Source organism: Saccostrea echinata, unplaced genomic scaffold (genome assembly GCF_033153115.1).
Source record: "Saccostrea echinata isolate AGI-Se365-2 ecotype Australia unplaced genomic scaffold, CSIRO_AGI_Sech_v1 ptg000062l, whole genome shotgun sequence".
Taxonomy (NCBI): Eukaryota; Metazoa; Mollusca; class Bivalvia; order Ostreida; family Ostreidae; genus Saccostrea; species Saccostrea echinata.
The window spans coordinates 4,782,482-4,808,176 of NW_026889811.1; the positions used below are offsets into that span (position 1 = coordinate 4,782,482).

Below are 25,695 nucleotides of genomic sequence, written 5' to 3' on the forward strand. Positions count from 1 at the left end.
AAAAATATTTCAAACTTAGAAGAAATTCATTTGAAAAATACAAAACACTCAGGGAGGCCCAAATCAGTCATCAATGAGAAATCAGTCGCAGGAGTAAAAAAAAAAATGACAGAGGCGGGAAAATGAAAAAGAAACATAATGCCATACATATGAACTTTTCTTCGGGAGGCATTTTTAAGTGGTTGCAAATTTGTAGAAAAAAAAAAATTACAAATTTACGGAAAATTTAAAATCGTCTACATGTAATTGTTACAGGGGATGGAACTTAAATACGTTTACTAACCCCGAGAGAAAATTGGGAAATAAAATATGGCTCACTTAACAAAGTTACCGATCTACCATTGCTAGCTTAGTAAAAAAAAAAACGAAATATTGTCTGAGATACAAAAACATTGCGAAAACAGAACACCAATGTCAGGAATGAGGGGATTGCAGTTTTACACGATAATACCACAGCACACACTGCAACGTACATACACATTTCTAGCGTGAAAATGGAATGCAGCAACTTGATGACCCTCTTTATTCACCAATTTATAACCATATCATGACTTCTTAGGCTTTCAATTGATCAAAAATGTTTTCTGGACGCCCTTTTCATCCCCGTTCTGCATTAAGTTCAGCAGTGTATCAGTGTCAGAAGGGTATACCTCTTATGGAATACGTATGTGCGTTCCAGTGAAGGTTAAAAAGACTTCATAGATGTGTTGAAGTTAAGGTGGATTATTAATAAGGGAGGGATGTGAATAACATAGAAAAGAATACTAAACTGTTTCTTGCTGTATTGAAAGAGTCATATTATTCAATGAATAGTCCTCTTATATTTGATTTTTTTTCTTTCATCAACATATTGTTGTGTATAATATTTCTTCATACTTTAAAATATAAGTAATAGTCTATCAGCAGAACGAGACCCCCAGTAATTATCAAAATCAAATGTAATTTAATTATCTTAAACACAAATCAACCATTTAGAGTGATAAACATCCGCAACATCAAATCTATTTTTTATGTCATAAAATGTTCGCTCTTGTTGACCTTTCTGGATTCATTCTCAAATGCCAACAAATTTTGCCTTAAATTATGTACTCAAAATTATTCTATACAATTTGAAGTGCACTTTTTCACTTTCATAATACGTACGTACATGTATATAATGATTTAATAGTACTATAATTTTCATAACCCCATATATACTACAGAACCTTACACCTTACCGTGAAATGGGTGATATATCATAAAGTAATTGTTAGAGAATGGATAGAAAAAGGTTTCGTGATTTATTTATACAGTACATAAAACAAAGCTTTTCTAGCTTGTTTAACAAGACGGGATCTATAGACTTTAAACGAATCCTTTCTAGAAAAATAATACGAAGAAACTGAAAGTCCTTCACAACAGTGAGAGATTCATTGTTGTACAATAATTGAATACTTTTACTTCTGTTTTTAAAAGTAAACATGACAACATTAATTTTAGCAGTAAATTTCATTTTACTATATTTATTTATTTAAAAATTGTAAATCTCATTTTTCTCAGTAACCGTCCAATTCTTTTGAAGCATTAAAATCTTATTGTTTTGATCAGGTCAAACTGGTTTCTGAAACAATATTGCAGAGTGAAATCAGTTGAACAAATTGTTAACTGTATCCATGGAACAAAAAGGGAATTTTATTTCAAATGGATTTTTTTTTCTCAAATTGCAATTCAAACTAAATGTACAGACATCATCGTGTCAGCATAATTATACACATACGTAGATTTCTTAGCAATTTTTTTTATTTTGCCCATGCAGCTAACATCGTTTTCGACAGACTTTGGGGAGAGGAATGGAGGGAGGGCAGCCTAAAAATTTTTTTTTGACAGCTTACTTATATATATATTAGTAATTTCAATATTGAAACGGAAGATACAATGACATTAAGAAATCAGTAACCAATCATCACCCACAATTCCAATTTGTAGTGAAGAAAGAGCTTTGCTTTTATTATAAGTTTAAAAAAAAAATAACTGACTTTTCAGAAGCTACGAGTGGTTATCAGAAAGTTCGCGAACTATTTTTATATTTACAAAACCACAATTCAGATCAGAATTAAATTTGACACACATCATAGTCATACACGTTCTATAAATAGCAGATGTTATCTACTGTTTTGCTCCATGTTCACAATGTGAAAATGACGTCAATATGTAGATGACTTGTGACAAAAAAATGGTTGACTCAGGCGTAATCGAACAACGTCTTACATATACCTTGGATTGATTGATTGATTATTATTGTTTAACGCCGAGTCGGCAATATTTCAGCCATATTTCGGCGACATATACCTTGGAAAACCCTTTGCAGTAGAATATAATTATTTGAACAAGGTTTATGAAGACAAAAGACTTACCAGAAGTCCAATCATTGATTGGATTGGTTGTTTCAATGAAGGAAGGTACCCTAACAAAAAATACTATAGTTAACAATAGTTTACTATAGTTAACTAAAGTTAACTATAGTGATAACTTTGACACTATGAAAACTTTGATTTACTATAGTGATAACTTTGACACTTTGATTTACTTTAGTGATAACTTTGACACTTTGATTTACTATAGTGATAACTATGAAAACTTTGATTTACTATAGTGATCACTATGAAAACGTTGATATACTATGGTGAAAACTTTGATTCACTATAGTGATAACTTTGAAAACTTTGATTCACTATAGTGATAACTATGACACTATAGTGATCACTTTGAAAACTTTGATTTACTATAGTGATCACTATGACACTATAGTGATCACTTTGAAAACTTTGATTTACTATAGTGATAACTTTGACTCTTTGATTAACTATTGTTAACTATAGTAAACTATAGTAAACTGTAGTTAACTATAGTTAACTATAGTATTTTTTTGTTAGGGTAGATGGTTAAAAATGATGTATGTTCTGTTGTCCAGTGAAAGCAAGCTGGGGAAGAGATGTGTCCTTAGTTGAGCAATTTGTTACGAATGATCGCCAAGTTACAGTTAGAAAAATAGTTAAATATCTAAACAATAATATAATTATTATATCCCTGAAATATCGGTTCCCCTGGATTTTAAATATATCAGATATGATAAAAAGAAAGTGTCCATACTTTATCCACATCTTTTGATAAAAGACGCACCGAAGACAAAGGAGTCGGATTGTGATGGCTACCATGTTCATTCTGGGAAAAGATATACTTATCCACCCATCCCACTGCCGAGATTTGGCAATTTCTGACAAACGGACTGTTCTTGTTATAAAATATAACTTGCGTGGTAAGAAATATAAGACTCGAAAAAATCTTTTAGCTTCTGTGAACAAAATGCTACGGAGCATGTCACGTGACCGCTTGGATCACCTGATTCGTGCATGGGCAGAACGGTAGCAGAGTTGCATTAAAATTGGAAAGGACTACTTTATAAAATAATGACACTGAAACCTAATTTTATTTTTTTAGTGGAATCAAGGAATTCAATTAGTTTGCGAACTTCTTGATCACTCCTCGTACTGTCTAGGCATTATAGTCCAACATGCCTTTATTTTAGCGGTTAGACAAAGTACGAAACTAAGAAAGCACGTGTTTTAGATGATAATACAGAATAGACATCATATGTTTTCCAAAAATGCCTAGAACGCACGTGTTTACTTCTTCATATTTCTTTTTTAAACAATATAAGACAGGTTTGCAAAATTCTGTTAACCTGGATTTACGCGTGCGCATAAATTATTTTGTTCTAAATATGAAAGGGAAGTACTTTTTTTGTAATTTCTAAAATCTTATATTAGGTAAATATGTATTGCATTCTTATAATTTTTTATTATATAGAAAAGCCAGGTTATGTTTTGAAGTATATGTACCTTTGTGAAGTCATGTTCTGTATTCATTTTGGGAAAAAAATTTCCAAGAAAACATATTTGCAACTGACTTTCATGGATGAACAAGGATACATGTAATTGAATTATTTTTTCAATCAATGGAAAACAATTGAGTGTAACAATCTTATGGGTTTTTTGTTTTTGTTTTGAAAACGATGTTGAAGTGATAAGACATTGTGTATACTATGTCCAAAATATAAACCCTGACAATTTTCTCCAATTATAATTAAATAGCAGCTTATATATACATTTTACATAAAATAGAGAAACTCTAACAAAAAATGCTATCGTAAACTATAGATAAATACCAGTTTATTATAGTTAACTATAGTTTACTAAATCAGTACTAAATTAGGTAAATCAAAGTTTTCAAAGTTATCACTATATGTCAAAGTTACATGTATCATAGTAAATCAAAAATTCCAAAGTTATCACCAAAGTAAACCAAAGTTTACGTAGTGTTCATAGTGATCAATATAGTATTTCAAAATTGTCATAGTTATCACCATAGAGTCAAAGTTAACTATAGTTTTTAATATTGTTAATTTTTCACGATAGTTACCTATAACAAACTATAGTTTACTTTAGTTTACGCTAGAAGTTTTTGTAAATGAAAATATGAGGCCATTGAAGATTTTCGTGATATCAAAAAAAGAGATAACACGAATGTTTAAAAACTCATGAGGCCATTTAAAAATTTTATGCCCCTGTAATCGAATACTCGGGGGCATTTTTTGGTCTATCCGCCCGTCTCTTTGTCTATTATTATGTTTGATATTTGTCCGCAGAAACTTTCCCCTTGCCCAAAACTTATGATTGGTTGGTGCTAGGGCTTTCATATTTCACAAGTACTTTGCTAATGGCAAGAGCTTTTTGGGTACAACCTCGGAGTTTGACTAACTTTTGCAAGATTTTTCCAAACTTTAACCTTTGCCATTACTTCTGAACGGTTGATGGTAAGGATTTTTATATATCATACGTATATTTCTTACAGGCTTGGGTCGAATTACATTATTAAGTAATGCATTACATTACCAATACTTCAAGATTTTGGGCATTAAATTACCATTACCATTACTTAAATTTCTTAAAGTAATGCATTAATAACCATTACTTTAGCAAAGTAATGCATTACCATTACTTTTGGAGGTCTCCAAAAATAAAAATACAAAACGTTGCAACTATTTCCATAAATATGCATCCCACTTCTTCACAACTAAACATATGATGAATGATAATTCAAATTAAATATTATTTCAAGTACTTGTATTTATTACACTGTAAATAATTTACATATTTTTTTAATATTCATAGGAAGTTCAAATTTTTCAATTGCCAGTAAGATAATATCATGTACAATATGCATTTTTTTTTGATTAACTATTAATGTCATTAAGCAATTTAACTTTTGGGACAATTTAATTTACTCCCTCCCCAAAACTAAAACTAAACAAAATAAGACATAATATAAAGATTAACTGGATCTAGTACTTTAAATTATGACAAAAATTTGCATTGAGAAACCTTTTTGTTTATAGCTACAGTTAGCTACAGTTAAAAAATGTCCAACCTATTACATTGTACCACACTTTTTAAAATAATTTTGCTGCAGAAACCAGTTTGACCAGATGAATAGAATAAGACTTATGCTTCTAAAGAGACCTACTCTAGAGTCAATTTTCCGTGGGTAAGATTTTAGAGGTAAAAAGCTTCTCTACGACAGGCGTTGTAGAGTAGGATTTCCCCCATAGCCAGCCGGAATCCGTACTCTACAGTAGGATTTCCCTCTCAGGGAAGATCTCAAACAAGAGCCCAATTTCCCCCTATTTCTTCTCAGAGTAGTATTTCCCCTCTTTTATCAATGCTTAAATAATATCAACAATATTTTGGCTAAAAGTTTATATAAAAGCCAACTGATTTTTTTTAATAGAAACATGAGCATTTTCAACTCAGGAATAGTGAAATATAGTATGAAATCTTAGAATATATCATTCAAATCATTGAGCCTCAACTCAAAATTTTAACTCATAATAAATTGTTTAATTAGTCACTCAAAAAATTCGAATGTCTCAACACTTTCTATCGGCTCAGGGGTACATGTTTGTTCACAAATTTTAAATTTTTATCAGGCGGCCACCTTTTATGATTGAATAATTTGATTGCTCTTGAAAGGTCCAATGTAATTTCTATGAGGCGATCCTTTTTTACAAAGAGTGAGTGAAAAAATAATACAATTTGTGTCAATGATGAGTTTCACATACCATTTTGTGAGTATTTGAATCAAATTGTTCTTCAAGGAGAAAAAGAAGAAAAAACAAAGCCAAAAGGAAACCAATACAAGAAACACTGCTTTTGCAAGCCAAAGCATAAGTATGTCCCCCACCTCAGCTGTATAAAACTAGTATTGGATTTGAAAGCAAAGAGCAAATACCCTCTTTAAGTTTTGCGAAATTTTAAATTTTTAGAAATAAATTACCCATTTCCATTTCTATGGCAACTGTAGCTATTTTTTTATATTTACAAACCAGAATCTTGAAGAAACTCTTACGCCTTCATATTATGTACATATAATTTGAAATTCACATAGGATAAAAAAAGTCCATTTAAGTAAAATTCCGTTTTTGTTTCCATGGATACAGTTACAAATATGTTTCCATTGAATTGAAAGTTTCGGGTCTTTAGAATGAGACCTTAAAAAGCGGGACCAATTGTCACAATAGGCGTCGGCACACTAAAGAACCCTCACTGCTCAATGGCTCTGAGTGCCGAATAAAGGTCTAAATTTGAAGCCCTTCACCAGTATATTGTGACATCTCTGTATGAGTGAAAACTTCTCGAACGGGACGTTAAACAACATACACTCAATCATAGATATAGTCATGAAATTTTATTTGGGGGGGGATGGCTCTAGGGGATATAACTTTTACACAGAGTAGGATCCCCCTCCCGGAAAATAGACTCTAGAGTAGAGTGCAATTCCCCCCAGAGCCAATTTTTTCCCCATAAAATATCATGGCTGTACTAATGTATGGGGTGGGATGGACACATTGTTACAAGTGTACCTTCTTCAAAATGGCGACCATACGAACTATGAACATTTTCAATCTCTTTTTCCTCAGTAACTCTCCAACCCATTCTCTTGAAGCAATAGAATCTTATTCTTTTCACCAGGTCAAACTGGTTTCTTTCTGAAAAAAATTGGTAAAATGTAATCGGATGGAGACAAATCTTTAACTGTATCTATGGAAACACAAAGGAATTTTATTTTAAATGGATTTTTTTCTCCAATTGTATTTCAAACCAAATGTACATAAGACAGTGTATTGGCTAAGTATCTCTCCAAGACTCTTTTTTTATAAATATCAAAAAAGACTGCCGTTGCCATAGAACTAAAAATTTAAAAATGGGTACCTTATTTTGATAAATTTGAAATTTTGCAAAACTAAAAGAGAGTAGTGTACTTGTTCTCTGTTTTCAAATGCAATACTTGTATTACCGCTGGGGTCGAGGGGACATACTTATGCTTCGGTTTGCAAAAGCAGAGTTCTTATATTAACTTGCTTTTGGTTTTGTTTTTGTTTTTTTTTTTTTTTTGTTTCTTTTTTATCCTTGAAGAACAATTCGATTTAATTCTCCCTAAAGGGTATGTAGAACCCATCAATAATAAAAATTTTAGAATTTTCTCACACAATCTTTGTAAAAAGGATCGACTCATAGAAAAAACACTGGGCCTTTAAGAGTTTAAGAGCTAACAAATTATTATATCTCTAGGGTAAAGGCGGCCTGATATATATTTTAAAATTTGTGAACAAACACGTACATGTACCCTTGCGGAGGATATTGAGACATCGAATCTTACAATCTATTGAGAGACTAATTTTACAATTTCCTACGAGTTAAAATTTTGGGTTGAGGCTTTATGATTTGAATATATTCTAAGATTTCATACTAAATTTGACAATTCTTGTGTCGAAAACACTCATATTTTCTATTAAAAAATAGACTTTCATATAAACTTTTAGCCAAATATTGTCGATATGATTTAAGCAGGAGAAATCCTACTCTGAGGAAGAAAAAGGGGGAAATTTGGCTCTGGTGTGAGATTTCCGCTCAGGGAAAAATTCTTCTATAGAGTACAGATTCCAGGGGGACAGCTGGCTAGGGGGGAAATCCTACTCTGCAACACCGGTATTGAATGTGAAATATTTTTTTTTTATCTTTTAAGTTAAATGAAGAAGTTAATTTTACAAAATACATAATTATATCAGGGATCAGAAAAGACCAAAAAAAAAACTTCTTAGAACATATTAAAATATTTGGCATCCTTTTCTCAATTTTTTTTCAATATGACCTTTCAAGTTATAAAAAGAAAAAAAAAACTTTTAAAATGTGGAAATGTTAAATGCTTGCTGTCAATAAAGATGGGATATGACAGAACAAACACCATATTTCCAATTACCCAATCCTGAGACTTCCCGACTGATAACTTGATTACATGCTTCACAAACAGCCTTTGTGTCAATACTCAAATTTAAGTTTGCAATATTCTTACATTTATAAATGCAGCAAAAGAAAAAGAAACTTGAAACTCCAGTTCTTTTATTCTCAATTCTTCTTTAGCCCCCCCCCCCCATTTCCCCGTCTTTCGCGAAAGCGCGGGGACATTAAATCCAATTCGTCTAGCTGTCCGTCCGTCTGTCTGTCACAAAAACTTTAACCTTGCTCATAACTTTTCAATGAGAGAAGTTTGGGCTTTCATATTTTACATGTGCAATACCTGTGTCAAGATCTTTTAGAATACACATGTACTATTAATGTTGACCCCTTGACCTTGGAGTTTGACCTACTTTTAAAATTTTCTCTTTAGAATAACATTTGAAAGAGAGAAGATAGGGATTTCATATTTAACATGTGCATAATCCATAACACATTTCAATAATACTTTGGTTTTTGACCTCAATTGTTGACCTCGAATTTTGACTCCTTTTTTTAAAAAAAATCGCCTTTAGGAATTATTTTTGAAAGAGAGAAGATAGGAGTGTAATATTTTAAGGTGTATTACCTATGATAAAATCTTTTCGAAAATATTGTGATTTTTTAACCTCATGACCCTGTTCCTGAAAGCTGATTTCTTTTTAATTTTTGTAACCTTCTGTAATGATTGTAAATTTTGAATGAAAAAAGAAAGGGCTTTCATGATTCTTGTATGCAATACCTGTGATCTTTCCGAATGTACTATTGTTTTACTTCACATTGGAGTTGACCTATTTTTCAAATATATTAACCTTCGCCGTAGCTTTTGTACCTGAAAAGAGTGTCTTCATAATTTCGTATGTGAATTACCTGTGTCAAGATCTTTCCAAATGTACTATTGATGTTTTACTTCATGATCTTGAATTTTGACCTACATATAATTTTAAGAAATCTTGGCTCTAACGTTCACACCAGAACATATTACTTCACATATATATATATATAACTTTTTAGCATGATGGGCAGACAAGACAGTTACAGTTTGCCAACTGGTTCATTGCACCCCAACCGATAAGACTCTGGAAGCGGGTAACGAAAGTTGTTTAAGATAACTTTGTTTAAGGTCATAAACAGAACCTTGGCTCTTTTGTATCAGTAAAGGATACCATTTTTATCACTTCATCTAAATTCTATGAATTACACTTTCTCAAACTTTTTTAAAATAGTTCATTAAAATTTATTCGAATTTTTTAAGAAGACAAATGAATACACTTTTGATAGGTTACATGTACTTCAAGACTTAATGCCATTTTCACTTGAGAAGTCTTACAAATTTAAAATGAGGATCATGAAATGATTTCTCAAAAATTTGAGGTAACTAATGAAATATAAATCGTGAAAGAGTAAACCATTTTGCATACCTCCCTGTATCAGTATAAACCACACATAAATCTACCGCGCTTGCGCAGGTCATTATCAATTTTCCATAATAGAAATGTGTCATTCAGTGTATTTGAGTGACTTCAAGCAGATACCATCGGTGAGTTCATTCTTTTACTTCTATATTATTCTTAATATTCATCTTTATTAAACAAAATTTAGTAAAATCTGTTAAGGCTCCTATCAAGGAATTATCTCTATATAATTAAAAAGACGACACCAAGAATACCTATGTCCTTTGCAAAGATTTTTTGCACCCGGTGCATTACATGTATATGTAAAAGTAAACTTTATTGTAAATATTGATGAAAACTTAAAATTATTACATTTAATAAAATTTCAATAGAAATTGATACATAACTCCTGTGGGTACAGATATGTATTCCAATTAAAAATTTTAAATTTTGCTATTAATATGATAAAAAAAAAGACTAATGAAATCAATCAACTCAAGTAATTCGATCTGATTTTTTCATGTATTTGTACATCGAATAAGCATGATAAAATTTCTGTAAATTACAGATGTGATAGAAAATTGTGGATGAGAAATAAAATGCAGTTTTTAGACCTTGAAATCTCTAAATCAAAATGAATAGTGCATTCTTATCCTCTGAAAAGCAGCCATCAATGCTCATTTTTTTATGCCTTCATTGCAGATTGTTATGCTAATGCTTGCTAAATAAAGTAATAGTTTTTACACGCTATGCAAAAGATCATCGATGTAATTCATGCACTTTTTCAAAAAAAGTTTGTTCAATTTTTGAATTGCTTAATCTAGAGCTGACACTGTCCTATCGGTATAAATCTAGTATTCATGTAGTTACTGACATTTTTGAAAATTACAGTTAGTACAAAGAGTGATCAAGAAGTTCGCAAACTAATTGAATTATTTAAATAAAAGAAATCAAAACATGTTTGAGTGTTTGTCATTCTTTAAAGTAGGCCCCTCCGGTTTTAATGCACATATATGAACTTTCTGCCCTTGCACTAAACACATGGGTCAGGCGGTCACATGACATGCTCCGTAGCCTCCTGTACACGGTAGCCCAAACATTTTCCCGGGTCTTATATTTCTTAATATTTACATTGCTGTGTTTTTCTACTAAGCCAACTGTGATATTGATATAAAAGTCATTTTTGTGTATACTCACGCGTAGAAATATACACGGTAAAACTCGCGCTAAAGTGACGTCACAATGAGGCTACAGAGACGTTAATAAAAATATAACGATATAGGGTAGCAAGAAATTCAAATATTGAGTATATTATTGGTGCTTTTAAACTTGTAAAATGTAAATATAAGGAATGGTTTTAAGTTTTGTGTGAATTATTGATGTATAAATCACACAGACTTGCACGTAGGCATATTTTTCATGAAGCGCTAGCGCGCTTCATGAAATATGCCTACGTGACAAGTCTGTGTGATTTACACACCAATAACTCACACAAAACTGAAAAACATTCCTTAAATATGCAGTAATTATTTTATAAGAAGAATAGTCCATTTGCCACGAATTGCCAAATTTCCGCAGTAGGATATGTGGATTAGAATATCTTTTTCCAGTGTGAGCACGGTGTCCATAACAACCCGACTCCTCCATCTTGGATGGGTTGTGTATCCAATGTGGATCATGTATGGGCGCTTTCTCTATTATGTATCATATCTGATCTGTACTCTTTCTGAAGTAAACAAACTCTTAGGGAATCAAGAATTAATTTTTTGTTAAAATATACAACTATTTTTCTAACTGTGACTTGGCGATCTTTCGTAACAAATTGCTCATCTAAGGATACATCTCATTCCAAACTTACTTTCACTGGGAACACAGAACATCATTTGTTACCATCTCCCTACCTTCACCAAGACAATCAATCAAATTACTAATAATTTTTTTGGCAAGTTCTTTGTCTTAATAAATCTTTAACAAATTATTATATGTTTCAGCAAAGGATTTTCCAAGATTAATTTAAAAACTTTACAGCCGTTTCTTAATTTTTCTCGAGTATGACTTTAGGTTTTCACAGGTCATCTACATATTGACGTCATTGCTATATTATGACGTCATAAACATGGAGTTGAATATTATGTAACACATGCTATTTATATATCATGTTTATAACAAAGTTTATTCCAAATTTCATTCTGATCTGGTTTTGTAAATACAAAGAAAGTTCGCGAACTTTTTGTTCACCCCTCGTTATTAGAATTTAAACTGAATCTAAAGAAAATATTTTATTATTTATTTGACTTTCATTACAAACTGTCAACTTAAAAAATTGTAGAAAAAAATGTACATAATATTATAGGACAAATCAAGAACAACTTTTTCCTAGGTCTGTATTAGCGAGTATTTTCACTTTCTTATACAAGCATTTGATTACATTACCTCTAGATGTAACCTTTCAAGCACATTGATTTTAAAGAATGAAAATAAATAAAATAAATAAATCATCATTTTCTTCCAAAGGTATGGGTTTCTTCACTCAATATCGAAGACTGATATTGGCCTTAGTTGTTTGTTTTCTGCAAATAAACTTGATAAACCTATTAGAAGAAGATCGCCATACGTTGGTAAGTAAAGTGTTTATGGCTTTTGAAAATGTTTTAAATATTTTTTTCTTGATTTGAAAAATATGTTTTGTTCATACCCTTTTGACATTTTATTGAATTCTTCAACACTTAAAGTAATATTTATAAAATGCATTCTAAGCAAAAAAATGTTTATCCAGACAAAGGTGAATTTATTAAGCAAGCCCGTACTTTTAATAAGCGGGATGCTTATTTCTCCGAAAAAGAAATATCATCGGACAATGCAAAATAATAAAGAAATAAAATAAAGCAAAAATGAATAAATAAATAATACAACGTAAATAAAATAAATAAATATATATTAAATAGATATATAAATAAAAATAATTAAATAAATAGATAATAACCTGTCCAAAAAAAACTGGGAACCAACCCCCCAAAAATCTGACAAGGAAAAAAAATAATTAAAAAACTAAAAAAGGAAAATTTTAACTTCCAAAATCATATTTCTTGTGTGTGTTGAAGAAGGGGGGGGGGACTCTTACTTTCTCGTACATTTTGTTTCTAATCTTGGATTTTGCCAGTCCTCAATCTCCCAACAAAAAGTGGGGTATCCGGCATCTCAATTAAAGTTTACTATAGCAAAATACTAAACTTAGAAAAAATTGCCCCCATCCCCACGTTCTACGGGCCTGTTGAGAAATGTTGAAAATAGAATATGATCACACGAAGGTTTTTCAGAAAATATGATCAATTTTTCTCTTTCGAAGTATTGATAGTACTTTTATGTTTGGATTCCAATTTTTCCACGCAGGTTGCACATAGAGTTAATTTTATCATCATATTGTGACAAATATAGCAAATATATTTATGTTTTTATTGCTAGGCAAGCTCACCGCAGCTTGGTTTTGCTCAATTTTATTAATGAAATAAAACACTTTCATAGAGATGAATAATGTCATTTATTTAAATAACGGTATAAATGTAAACAATTTTACGCAAGAAGGGGATCAGACTCACAAGCTCTGATTGTAAATTGTAAAAAAAAAGTACCAATAAAACAAGTCAAACAAAACATCACAAGAAAAAGTGAGCAAAAAGATGGCACATCAAAACAAAATGGGCCCCAAGATGTGATATGCAAGTCACAACAGTGCAAAATGTGACATGCGTATCTCAACCGTGCCATCCAAGGTGGTTGAAGTCCTTCCTGAAACCTCTGTGGTGCCAAAAGTGAATCCGACAAAAACTCGGTCATGATCTTATGCTGCGTGTACATTCGTTTAAACATCAACGTCATTCCGCAGACACTGGCAAATATAATAACATCTCCTTGTCTCTAATGATCGAAATGTCTCCGGTTAACGTCGTTCAGTTATTAAATTTACTTCTATTATTTTCAAATCTGGAGGAAATCTACGTTTGGCGGCAAAAATAAAATAAATAACCACGGAATATTAGCACTCCCATTATGAACCTCCGTCCATCAATTTACGACAGAGTGCCTTTCCAAAAATTAATCATCAGAAAAATACACACCACATGGACATTGAAATTTCTGTCCATGTATATGACCCGCGCACATCTACCACCAACGCCATCGGTCAAGTACTGTAAACAGTAAAGTAAAGTCAAACAGCACAAACTGTGACAGTACTCGATCGTACTTTGTTTTTGCTTTTTTTCAAACGCCAGGTACTCGACAGAATGGGAAAGCACGCCTTCTAACTAACTTACAAACACAAAAAGTTGTAATGTCTTCAAATTAGACGTGCCTCGTGTAAACGGTGGTCAGCGTGCGGGTTCCAAAATACAACTCACTCGCTAAGCTGACCACGTGACCTTACAACATCTTTGGCTAGGCGTAATTAATTGCATTTACCGACATGTGCGTTAAGTGCCAATTATCGAAGAAGAATAGTCTAAGCGCGATAACTCTGTTCCCCTTTACCAAATTTCCCAATTAAACCCAGGTCATGAAATGCGCCTGCGCGCACATCTTTTCCGCTTCATCAATTTTGAACAGAGAGAAGGCAGAGATGTCAGCTTCAAGCTCCATCACAAGCAGTAGGTATATTGTATCGTACAGAAACTGCTACACAGGATTTCGGAATGTATTAATCACCTGGTGAGGCATTGGAAGCGAATTGGGCGTTTCCTTCACCTAAGCATCCAGGATGGCTGCGGATTTAGCTGCCAAGTCTCAAGATCACCTTTTAATAATGGCGGTATTTCAACAATAAAGAAATCTGCTTAATATTTTTTTGTTCAGTCAGCGATATTGTTGGTAAATAATCAGTCACAGCCTCGAGCAACTAATTAAAAAAATAAATATTTAGTGGTAACGCAAGATTACACAGTCGTTTGTTTTGCAGAAAATGCTCCTTACAAATAGAGCCTCCAAATCCCCATATGCCAGACCTGGATGTGCTTCAGCTGCTGCCAAAAAAGACGAAACTATCTAATACCACAACGACTCGACAGAACCAGGTCACACCTGTGCTCATAGTACCAGATCCAGCCGAGGAAGTCGCATCGACCCAGGATGACAGCAACCTCACTTCAATGTCCAACAGCTGCACCACCATCAATCATGGCACCTACTGACCCCCCAGAGGCATCACCAACATTCTGCAGGTACAGCATCATGTGCTAATGCAAATTCTGTTGCAAATACACCAAATGCTTTAAAAAGTGTTACAGATGCATTGGGTGTTCATGTTTCAGATAATTTAAGGCAAAATATCTTTGATATCTTTGATAATCATTCATCCACCTGCACAAATTGCTCCCCATCAAACCAAATGACGAGCCCCAGCAATGGTGAGCTGGTTTTGAAGGCTAATCTTAAGAAAATCAAAATAACATCAATCGAAACATGGACAAACGCCTTTCTAATATTTAGCAGCATATACCTCACTAAGTTCCCTAAACACATTCAGTTAATCCTTAAATATACATTAACATCATACGCACCGCTGCTCAGTGATCGCCAAACTTAAATTTGCTCAATAACGATATACAATTCAGGCCAAAGAGATCCAGGAATCATACACTCGACTGGTGGTCTGTCGATGCAGAATTTTGGCTTTTGTATGTGGCCCATGGACAACTCACCCTATCCCAGCAATTACCTAATTATACATCTAAATCACCCAAATGCTTCGATTTCAATTACAAACGTACTTGTGACAGACCATACTCTTACCAACATGCTTGCATAAAATGTTCTAATATTCATGCACTCACAAAATGCCGCTGGCACAGCAATCAGCCGTTTCGCACAGAGAGCTCTCGATCGTCTCAAGCTGAACAAACCCGACATCCTCAAGCAGATTTGAAGGTCGAGGGCCGCCTCCAAACTACCAAAGGTCTCTGGGCCTTGGTCTCAACACCAGTCAACGTTAACATTCTAAAATCATTGCTTCAAAACGACCCATTGCAACACATAGCTCATGAATTAATCAATGGCTTTCAATATGGTTTCAACATTCACTGTTCGGGTATTCGGGAATTTCAAAAATCTAAAAACATGAAATCTGCCCAAACAAACCCAGATCAGCTTCAGGAACAAATTGATCAAGAGGTAAAATTAGGCAGAATAGTTGAGCCCTTCGAAAATGTTCCCATGTCAAATATCAAGTGCAGTCCAATATGTATTATTCTCAAAAAGCAGGGGGGGGGCGTATGATTTGTAACTTATCTGCACCCTACGGAAATAGCATTTTTGATTTTATTGACCAAGATCTATGCAATGTTCATTACACATCATTTGACTCAACAGTAGAAATGATACAAGAACTCGACCAGGGAGCCTTACCGGGCTAGTTCATTCCATTCAGACTCCTTCCTATTCGTCCCGAAGACTTTTCTTTGCTTGGTTTCCATTTACAAAAATTATTATATCAATAAATGCCTCCCATTTGATTGTTCTATAGCTTGTGCCACATTTGAAAAATTTGGAATTTGCAACAACCCTCTGTTGCATAGTATAGGATCAAGTCAAAATTGACACTTTAGTCCACTATCTAGATTCCTTTTTGCAGGCCCTGCAAAAACCCTTGTGTGCTAAAACCTCATGCAAACATTGGACACAACTCGCAAAACACTTGGCGTTCCTCCATCAGAGGAAATCAACTGAAGGGCCTACAACATCATTAACATTTCTAAGGTTAGGGATAAATACCATCAACCAAATCATCTTTGTCCCTAAAGATAAAGTTAATCCCATCCCCTTGAAGCCCCATATGCATGCAAAATGTTGCCTCGCGTCGCAAAATTACACTTTAAGAAATGCAATCATTAGTAGGATCCTTGGCATTTATCTCCAAGGCAATGCCTGCACGTAGAGCCTTCTGTAAACGATTCTATGACAGCCTCTCGCAAGAATACAAAAAAAATCATTATATCACCATTTCAAGGGCACTTCGCGAAAATGTAGATATTTGGCTTGCGTTCCTATCTGACTTTAATGGCACTTCTTTGTTTCCAGATATTCTTTGGTCAGATAAAGACACTTTCCACATATACTCCGATAGCTCTGGCTCATTTGGGCGTGGGGTCATATTTGGTACACAATGGTCCTACCTACAGTGGCCCTCAGAATGGTCGCCTTCTGATTGTAGAGATCTGACTTATCTCGATTAAGTCCAAATTGCTCTTGCAATTCACATATGGGGCCACAAACTCCAAGGCAAAAAATAATTTTGCATATTGATAACATGGCAGTTGTTGAGATAATCAACCCAAAACATCAAAGTCTCCAAGAGTTATGTCCCTTCTCAGACCCTTTCTCTACAAAATACTAAAATACAATATTCAAGTGCGATGCGAACACATATCAGGTCATTCTAATTCTATTGTTGATGCCATATTACGTTTTCAGTGGCTAATGTTCAGGAAGCTGACCCCCACGCAGACTACTATCCCTGCCAAGTTCCTCCGGAACTCTGGATTCATTTGAGCAGGAAGTAGCTACTCAGAGCATCAGTCTTTCATAACACTCAAGCAATATACCAGAAAGGCCTCGACTTATTTTCACAATTTAGAAAACTCATTTACTTTAAGAAATTGTGGCCCCATCCAGTAGACCAGTTAATAAACTATATTGCTTACCTATCATCAAAAGGGACAACATACTCTACAGCAAAGACCTACCTAGTAGGCTTAAACTTCAGCAAAAAACAAGGTAACTTCCCAGATCAATGGCAGTTTTTCAAATTCATAGTAAAGAAAATGTTCCATGGCTTTCAACAACTTAAACAGAGAAAAGAATCGAGAAGTCCGATAACATCTACCTAATTAGTTAAGATAATAGATTCTTTGCAACGTGTATGCCGCAACTATTACGAGAAATTTCTCCTCTGCATATGGCCTTGCATTTTTTGCATTAATTAGAGTCAAGGAGATAACTACCACTAAGGCAAACCCCACCAGTTCCCCATTATCAATACAAAATGTATCCCTCTCGCAATCATCCATACTGATTACATTAGGGAAAACCAAAACAGATCAACATGGCAAAGGCACAAGTATGCAAAATTAACAGCACAAAGCAAAATCAGGTTCTATTTCTCAACATTCAAGCATACATGACCCACAGACCACTGCAAACCCAAACACCACTGTACTGTTTATTAGCCAATCCTCGTGAGAGGGTGAAAAACTACAAAGTACAAAATTACAATGAGATTTTGACAAATATCAATATCCAAAACAATTATACAAATTTAAATGTGTAACTTGGACATGTAAGCTAAACAGGCCTATGCCTATCGTAGGCTGAAAATGCGCGATTATACAAAACAATACAGTTGCAGAATTTAAACAGAATAAGAAATATTGCATTATACTATAAGACAAAAACTGTCAAGTTAGATATAAATTTAAGTGAAACAATACAAAACTTACTCCTTAGAGAGGCCAAAATTGACAGCAAAAACAACAGCCCAACCACATGGCTGCCATTACCAGAAAAAACAAGATACCGAACCCGATCGGAATATAATTACCCAAAATGAGAGCGGCACACTCCCCCTCTGATTTTACTTAAAATCACTTATCTACCAAAAATATTAAAGATACTTTTCACTCTGTACCATAAACTACAAAAACATAATCTGACATTATACATACTGAGCTAACTGATACACTAATCATGACCTAACAAATCTTGTTACCATTAAATCACACAGAGTTCAAATGTCAATCAGTCTCTAAAAGGGTGATAAGTCGAGTAATAGGTCTCACATACACAACACGTTTGTTGTCCTTACAAACTGCAATTTCAGCTTTACGGATCTTTCCGTCTTGACTACAGAATGTTCTTTGTATGATCCCGATGGGCCACTCATTGCGCGGAGAGTCATCCTCCATCATTAGGACTAAGTCCCCGGACTTTAGATTCACAGGATGACCTTGCCACTTCCTACGATGTTGTAGGTTATGTATGTACTCTGTTTTCCATCTATGCCAAAATTCTTCGGCCAACACTTGCACGCGCTTCCATGTAGACTTTAAAGCATCTTTGCTACCAAATGACGGAAAAGGCTCGATGTCCTGTTTGGTCTTCATTGTCAGAAGCATCGATGGGGTAAGTAGTGTCGGAGCCTCTGGGTCACTCGAAACATCTGTTAATGGTCTATTGTTAACAATCGCACACACTTCGGCCATAAACGTAATCAGTACGTCATGTGTAATGTCTTTCTGCCTGTGATCCAGTAGCATAGCATTCAAAATCTTCTTTGAGACACCAATGAGTCTTTCCCATGCCCCTCCCATGTGAGGAGCATGTGGGGGGTTGAATTTCCAAACAATCCGGGAATCTGATAGGAACTTGGAAACAGGACCACTTTCTATGAATTCAGCATCAATAGTGAGGTCACTTACTGCACCGACAAAATTTGTTCCCCTGTCGGAGCGGAACTGCGTGACTTGACCACGGATTGCGATGAAACGCCTCAAAGCATTTATGAATACACCACTGGTAAGTTCTTCAATAACCTCAATGTGAATGGCCCTTGTCACAAAACAAGTAAACAATATAGCCCAACGTTTCTGACTTGAACTTCCACCCCTAGTTCGACGATGCACAACAGGCCATGGACCGAAAGTGTCGATACCCACATAAGAAAATGGGGGACATGGTCTACACCGATCCTCCGGAAGATCTGCCATATGCTGCCATTCTGGTTGTCCACGAAGTTTACGACATACAACGCAGCTCTTTATCACTGAAGTAGTCATCCGTTTCGAACTCACTACCCAGAATCCAGCAGAACGTACAGCTCCCTCCGTGAAGTGTCTGCCTTGATGAAATATCTTCTGGTGTAAGTGACGTATAATGAGGTAACTGACATAATGGTTCTTTGGTAGGATAATAGGGTTGCGCAAGTTATCATTTAGCACATCAACGACACATTGTTCAATCGTCCACCAACATGTAGCAGCCCATCTGCGCCCATTCTTGGGCATAAAGGTCTGATTGTACTAGTACTGGGAATGTCTTTGCCATCCTCTATACAACGAAATTCTGTACTGAACACGTCTCTCTGGACAGATGCTAGAATAGAACGCTCACTCTCCTTCAAGAGTTCTGGGTCACTGGGACTATCAGGTAAGTTGTCTTTGTTTTTTTGAAACTGTCTAGTCATGAACTTTAAGCGGGCAACTGCACGTACAAGCATGTCCCATCTAGAAAATCTAGCGAACCTTTCAGAAAACACTTCTGTCTGACAAGTTGATGGCTTTGCCTCTTGAATTGACTGTTTGACGTCTATTGTGTCAGTCTTGCTGCTGGTCACCTCTGGGCGAATCTGGGTATCATGCTCTGGATCCACTAATTCAAAGTCTCCAATAGGAGTGCTGAACAAACTGTTTGGTCCACATATCCAGCTCGAATCTTGAAGAGTAGAAGGGTGTACAAGCCTGGTAGCAACATCAGCTGGATTAAGCTCAGACTGAACAAATCTCCATTGGGAAGGTTTACTAAACAGACGAATACGTGCCACCCTGTTCCCAACATAGACATAAAATCTGCGACTTTCATTCGAGATATAGCCAAGTACTATCTGACTGTCTGAGAAGAAATGAAAGTCCTCTGCTGGAATTTTCAGCTGATCTCTAACAAACTCAGCAATTTCTGTTGCTAATACCGCTGCACACAACTCAAGCCGTGGAATAGTGTGCCCATGGACTGGGGCGACCTTGGCCTTTCCAAGCAGGAAGCTGGTACTTGATGTGTCATTGTCCTGAAGTTTGAGATATGCTACCGCAGCAATAATGTCCTTGGACGCATCACAGAATACAAGTACCTCACGTCTGGTTGAGTTTACAAATGAACTGTTGTAACTCCTTGGCACACAAAAGTTTTCCAGTTGACTCAGAGAATCAACCCATGATGACCACTCGTCATGTAGGAATGCAGGCAACGGATCATCCCAGTCTGTATTCGTTGTCACGGACATCATTTGGCGTAACAATAACTTGCCTCTGATAACGACAGGCTGAGCAAAACCAACTGGGTCATATACACTGTTTATGGTAGATAACAGTCCACGTCTTGTGTATGCTTTCTCCACTGGGTTAACTTCAAAGGTAAATTCATCCATCTCTGTGTTCCATAACAAACCCAAACTCCGTTGTATTGGGAGGTTAGTTGATCCAAAGTTGAGGTTTTTCAAGTTCTTTGCCAGGTCATATGGAGCAAATGAATCTAATACTTTCCTACTGTTGGAGGAAAATTTGTGAAGTCGGATGTTTCCTCCATCTTGTAATGCTTTCTTGGTTCGGTGCACAAGACTAATGGCCTCCTCTTCTGTTGTACTGGATAGAAGACCATCATCAACGTAGAAGTTGTTACACACCAAATCTCTTATATCTTCTGACGATCCCTCGACTACCTTCCTGAGACCAAATGTTGCAACGGCCGGTGAAGGACGGTTGCCAAATACATGAACAGTCATCTGAAAGTCCACTAATGGCTGATCCAAGTCATTGTCCAAGTGCCACAGAAAGCGCAAGTAACGACGCTGGTCTTCTGGAACTTTGAAATTGTGAAACATCTGCTCAACATCCATGGTGACTGCTATCTTTTCTCTTCGGAATCTAAGCAAGACACCAAGCAGGCTGTTACACAAGTCTGGACCTTGAAGCAAGACACTGTTTAAGGAAACATTCTGGAACTTGGCGGATGAGTCAAATACTATTCGCACATTATCTGGTTTCTTGGGATGATACACCGCAAACATAGGTAAGTACCATCGCTCCAATGACAAAGGTAACCCAGGTGCCAACTCAGCATGACGGTTCATGAATAGTCTCTCCATGAATTCTCTAACTTGTTCACGTTTGAGGTTGTTACATCTCAAGCTAATGTCTAATGATCTGGCTCTTCTAAGGGCAAGTGACTTGTTATCAGGTAAGACTGGTCTACAATCACGGAAAGGTAACGGTGCCTGCCATTGACCATCAGAAGTTCTTTGGAAACCAGCGTCCATGATGTCTAGGAACTTACGATCTTCAATTGATAACCCTGGTTTCTCGTCCCCTGGTATGCGTTGGAAGATAGGCTCCTCTTCCACAAGGAATTCATTTTCACAGGGCAGTAAATGCGTGGATCTTCCATTCATGAGAACTGAAGTCTTATTGACACTTATCACCTCTGGTTGATGCACTTTGCCCAGACATACATCTCCGATGATAACCCAACCTAGGGGTAACTTCTGGCCATAAGGAAGTCCCTCTTCTCCAACACGCTGATCCAACACGTGGTGTGCAGTAACTAGATCCCTTCCGATCAGGAGTTCAATTCCAGAAACGTCATCAATATCTGGTATGAAGGGTGCAATGTCATGAAGGTGTGTGTAGTTATCTGCCACTGCTGGAGACGGTATTTCATGCCGGTTGTTTGGAATGTCATTACATTCTATCACATAGGGTAAACTTAACGTACATGATCCATCAACTGACTTGACAACATATCCAGATGCCCTGCGTCCTGATGAAACAGATTTTCCTGAGCACGAAGAAAGAATATATTCAGTCTCTCTACCACACTCCCCAAAGGCATCAAAGAAGGCTGATGTGGCCAACGATTTGTTACTCTGGTCATCTATCATGCAGTACACCTTGCGTGCACGATGTTCCTCACCAACAGGGTACACATATACTGGTAGGATCTTTGCACACGATTTGCTGGTGCTGTACTGAGTGCCACATACTTTAGTACAGTAGGTACTTAACTGGAGTTTCTCCCCCTCATGACTCACTCGAGACTGCTCCCCCTCATGACTCGCTCGAGACTGCTCCCCTTCATTACTCTTTCGAGACTCAGGCTCAGGGTGAAGGATCGTAACATGATCTGCAGATCCACAAGTGTCACATTTCACACTCTCTCTACAATTCTTCCGAAGATGACGCCTTGAACCACAACATTTCAGACAGTAACCATTCTTGTAAAGGAAATCCTTGCGCTCCTTTAATGATTTTCCGCGGAATTTCATACAGTCCTTAAGTGAATGACTAGAATTAGTTCCATGAATGGGGCAACTCATTTTAACAATGCTGGAATTCAAATCTGTTGTAATGTCCGTCTTCCTAGTTGACACACTTGTTTGACGATAGGAGTTGCGTAGTCCGGTCTTACTCCTCTGCTGAGCTGGCTGTGTGTTTCCATGGCCAGTGTTTGTAGAGGAAGTCTCAAACATAAGACTTGGATCATTACGCACACGCGCGAGATCTCTCAGAAATTTTGTAAACACAGAGAATGGTACTTGTGAAACATAATTGTTCATCTTATATCTGTCACATTCTGAAGCCCACTTTTCCCGGAAACGCTTTGGCAGTTTACGTACAAACTCGTTGATGCCACTGGACGTGTCATAATATGAAAATGCTGTGCCAAATACATGATCACACTTCACTGATTCCACTTCTGCAGCTAAATCGGACAAGTCAAGGAATTTCTTGCGATCGCTATCTGTGAGAGCCACAAAATTGTCTATGCGCTGCTTAAGTGACAGTTCAATAGTTTCCGCACTCCCATATTCACGGTCTAGGCGTTCCCATATATTCTTGACAGCTTTCTCTGGGTTCCGTGAATTTGTTGCTCGAATATTTTCAGCTTGAATTCTAGATTCTGGTCCAAGATGATTCACTAACAGGTCCAAGTGCTCAAGTGTTGTTGCACTGATTTCACTCATGACATTCATGAAACTGTATTTCCAAGTCAGGTATCTACCAGGATCATCATTAAAGTTCCAGAGTCTCCTAGGCAGTAACTGGTTCTTGGCAACTAATTTTGCTAAGTCAGCAGCTTCAGTTGAAGTTTGCTTAGGAGTAAACGGAACAGCACTTGGATTCAGTTCATTAATCTTATTTTCTGGTGTGCGCAAAGACGGTGGGGTTTGCCTTGCTTCCTGTGGGAAAGCTTCGTTGTTCTCACACATACGAATGTTCACTTCAGCAGGAGCTTCTGGAGGAGGAGTACGATCATTGTTGTTCTCCTGCATGTAACGAAGCACATGGAACTTGGATGACAAAGAGGGTTTGTAGCTGCCATGCTCACTTTCCATCGATCTTGACGTTGACTGAGAGAAGTCTAACACTTTACGAATAGCACTCAATCCGGATTCAGCTTCTTCAAGCTCACGCTTAACCGTCAATAAGTTTCTACTGGCTTTCAGAGCAGCCTCTTGCCTAATGAGCTCAGCTTCTTCAGCAGCATACTTCAAACGGGCCTTCGCTTTCTCAACATTTGCAGAATGCTGCATCCAGACAGCGGTGAGGTGACTTGATCCTGATCTTCCCGATATGTGTGAGGGAACAAATGACGGTGCCATGGATGATTCCATCTTCGGCAGTGCAGACTGTAACTGTTCAATAAAAGCAGTAGTCTTGGCATGCAAGGATGAACGAATTAGTCTGTGTGAGGACTCTTCATTTGCACTTTCTACAGTTCTGTGACCTTTCAAAAATGCTTCATAATTGTTACTAAGAACTTCATACTTTTCCAAAAGTTTTTGTACACTGTCAATAATCTGTTGACTTTGTGCAAGGTCTACAACATGTTCTGACTCAGAAATAATACGGTCAATATCTCGTTTAATCGTAGATAACTTTGATGTAAAGTTTAGAACACTTTCCTCAAACTGTTGAGATCCCTGAGCTGTCATCTTCCTTGTCTGGCGAAGCTCCATACGAAATGGCCAGAGATTAAGGATTTTTCACTGTACTGTTTATTAGCCAATCCTCGTGAGAGGGTGAAAAACTACAAAGTACAAAATTACAATGAGATTTTGACAAATATCAATATCCAAAACAATTATACAAATTTAAATGTGTAACATGGACATGTAAGCTAAACAGGCCTATGCCTATCGTAGGCTGAAAATGCGCGATTATACAAAACAATACAGTTGCAGAATTTAAACAGAATAAGAAATATTGCATTATACTATAAGACAAAAACTGTCAAGTTAGATATAAATTTAAGTGAAACAATACAAAACTTACTCCTTAGAGAGGCCAACTTCGCCAAAATTGACAGCAAAAACAACAGCCCAACCACATGGCTGCCATTACCAGAAAAAACAAGATACCGAACCCGATCGGAATATAATTACCCAAAATGAGAGCGGCACAACCACATTTTTTATGCCACATGGGTGGATCGCCCTTAACGTACTATCAATTCAATCAAGTACTAAAGAAAGCCCTATCATTCCTCAAGTTTGCTGAAATCCCATTCATTTCGCATAGGGGCGGCAACTTCATTGTATATGCAAGGTACTCCAGAGCAAGAAATTAAAAGAATGGGTAGATGGAAATACAATGCTTTCAAGTCTTATGTTCGCCCAAATACTATAGTCCTGTAAATAGTTAGTCTTACTAACTGAAAGCTTAGTTTGCAGTGACTTGCAAAAAATGGATCGTCGGATCATTCATCATCAGACAAAATAGTTCATTGTGGCGGTATTAGAATTGGCCTTCAGCCACTTAAAAAAACTACAGCTAGCCATAAAGTCATTATTAGCCTCCCTGCATAAAAAAAATCACCAAAAACCCTTCTAGTATGGTCAAATATACTCACTCGAAAATACTGGCGTTACATGATTTCCAGCGAGGGTGCAGAGAAATCTAGAAAAAGAATACATGAAAATAATTCTTTTGGCTGTTTTGTTATTCAGAAGCTAAACGGGGCCCTCATACGTCACCCTGATATTAAAATAGACCAGCCCAAATTATTCCTTGATTGCGTACATCTATCACATCTTTCGAATTCTATTTTTACAGCTACAATTTAAACTGTATTGTCTAAGTTCCTCACGTCAAGTGAGAAAGCTTTCCCCATCCTCC

At 36.0% G+C, this 25,695-nt stretch overlaps 2 protein-coding genes across 2 annotated transcripts; both read right to left on the reverse strand.

The window, feature by feature from the left end:
* Positions 1-18,543: 18,543 nt before the first annotated feature.
* Positions 18,544-19,584, reverse strand: LOC133175313 (uncharacterized). The gene has a single exon (XM_061310408.1). It carries the CDS (start codon positions 19,582-19,584, stop codon positions 18,544-18,546), a length of 1,041 nt encoding a protein of 346 aa, XP_061166392.1.
* Positions 19,585-19,739: 155 nt separating this feature from the next.
* Positions 19,740-24,536, reverse strand: LOC133175314 (uncharacterized). The gene has a single exon (XM_061310409.1). The coding sequence runs from the start codon at positions 24,534-24,536 to the stop codon at positions 19,740-19,742; it is 4,797 nt and encodes a 1,598-aa protein (XP_061166393.1).
* Between the last annotated feature and the right edge of the window lie 1,159 nt (positions 24,537-25,695).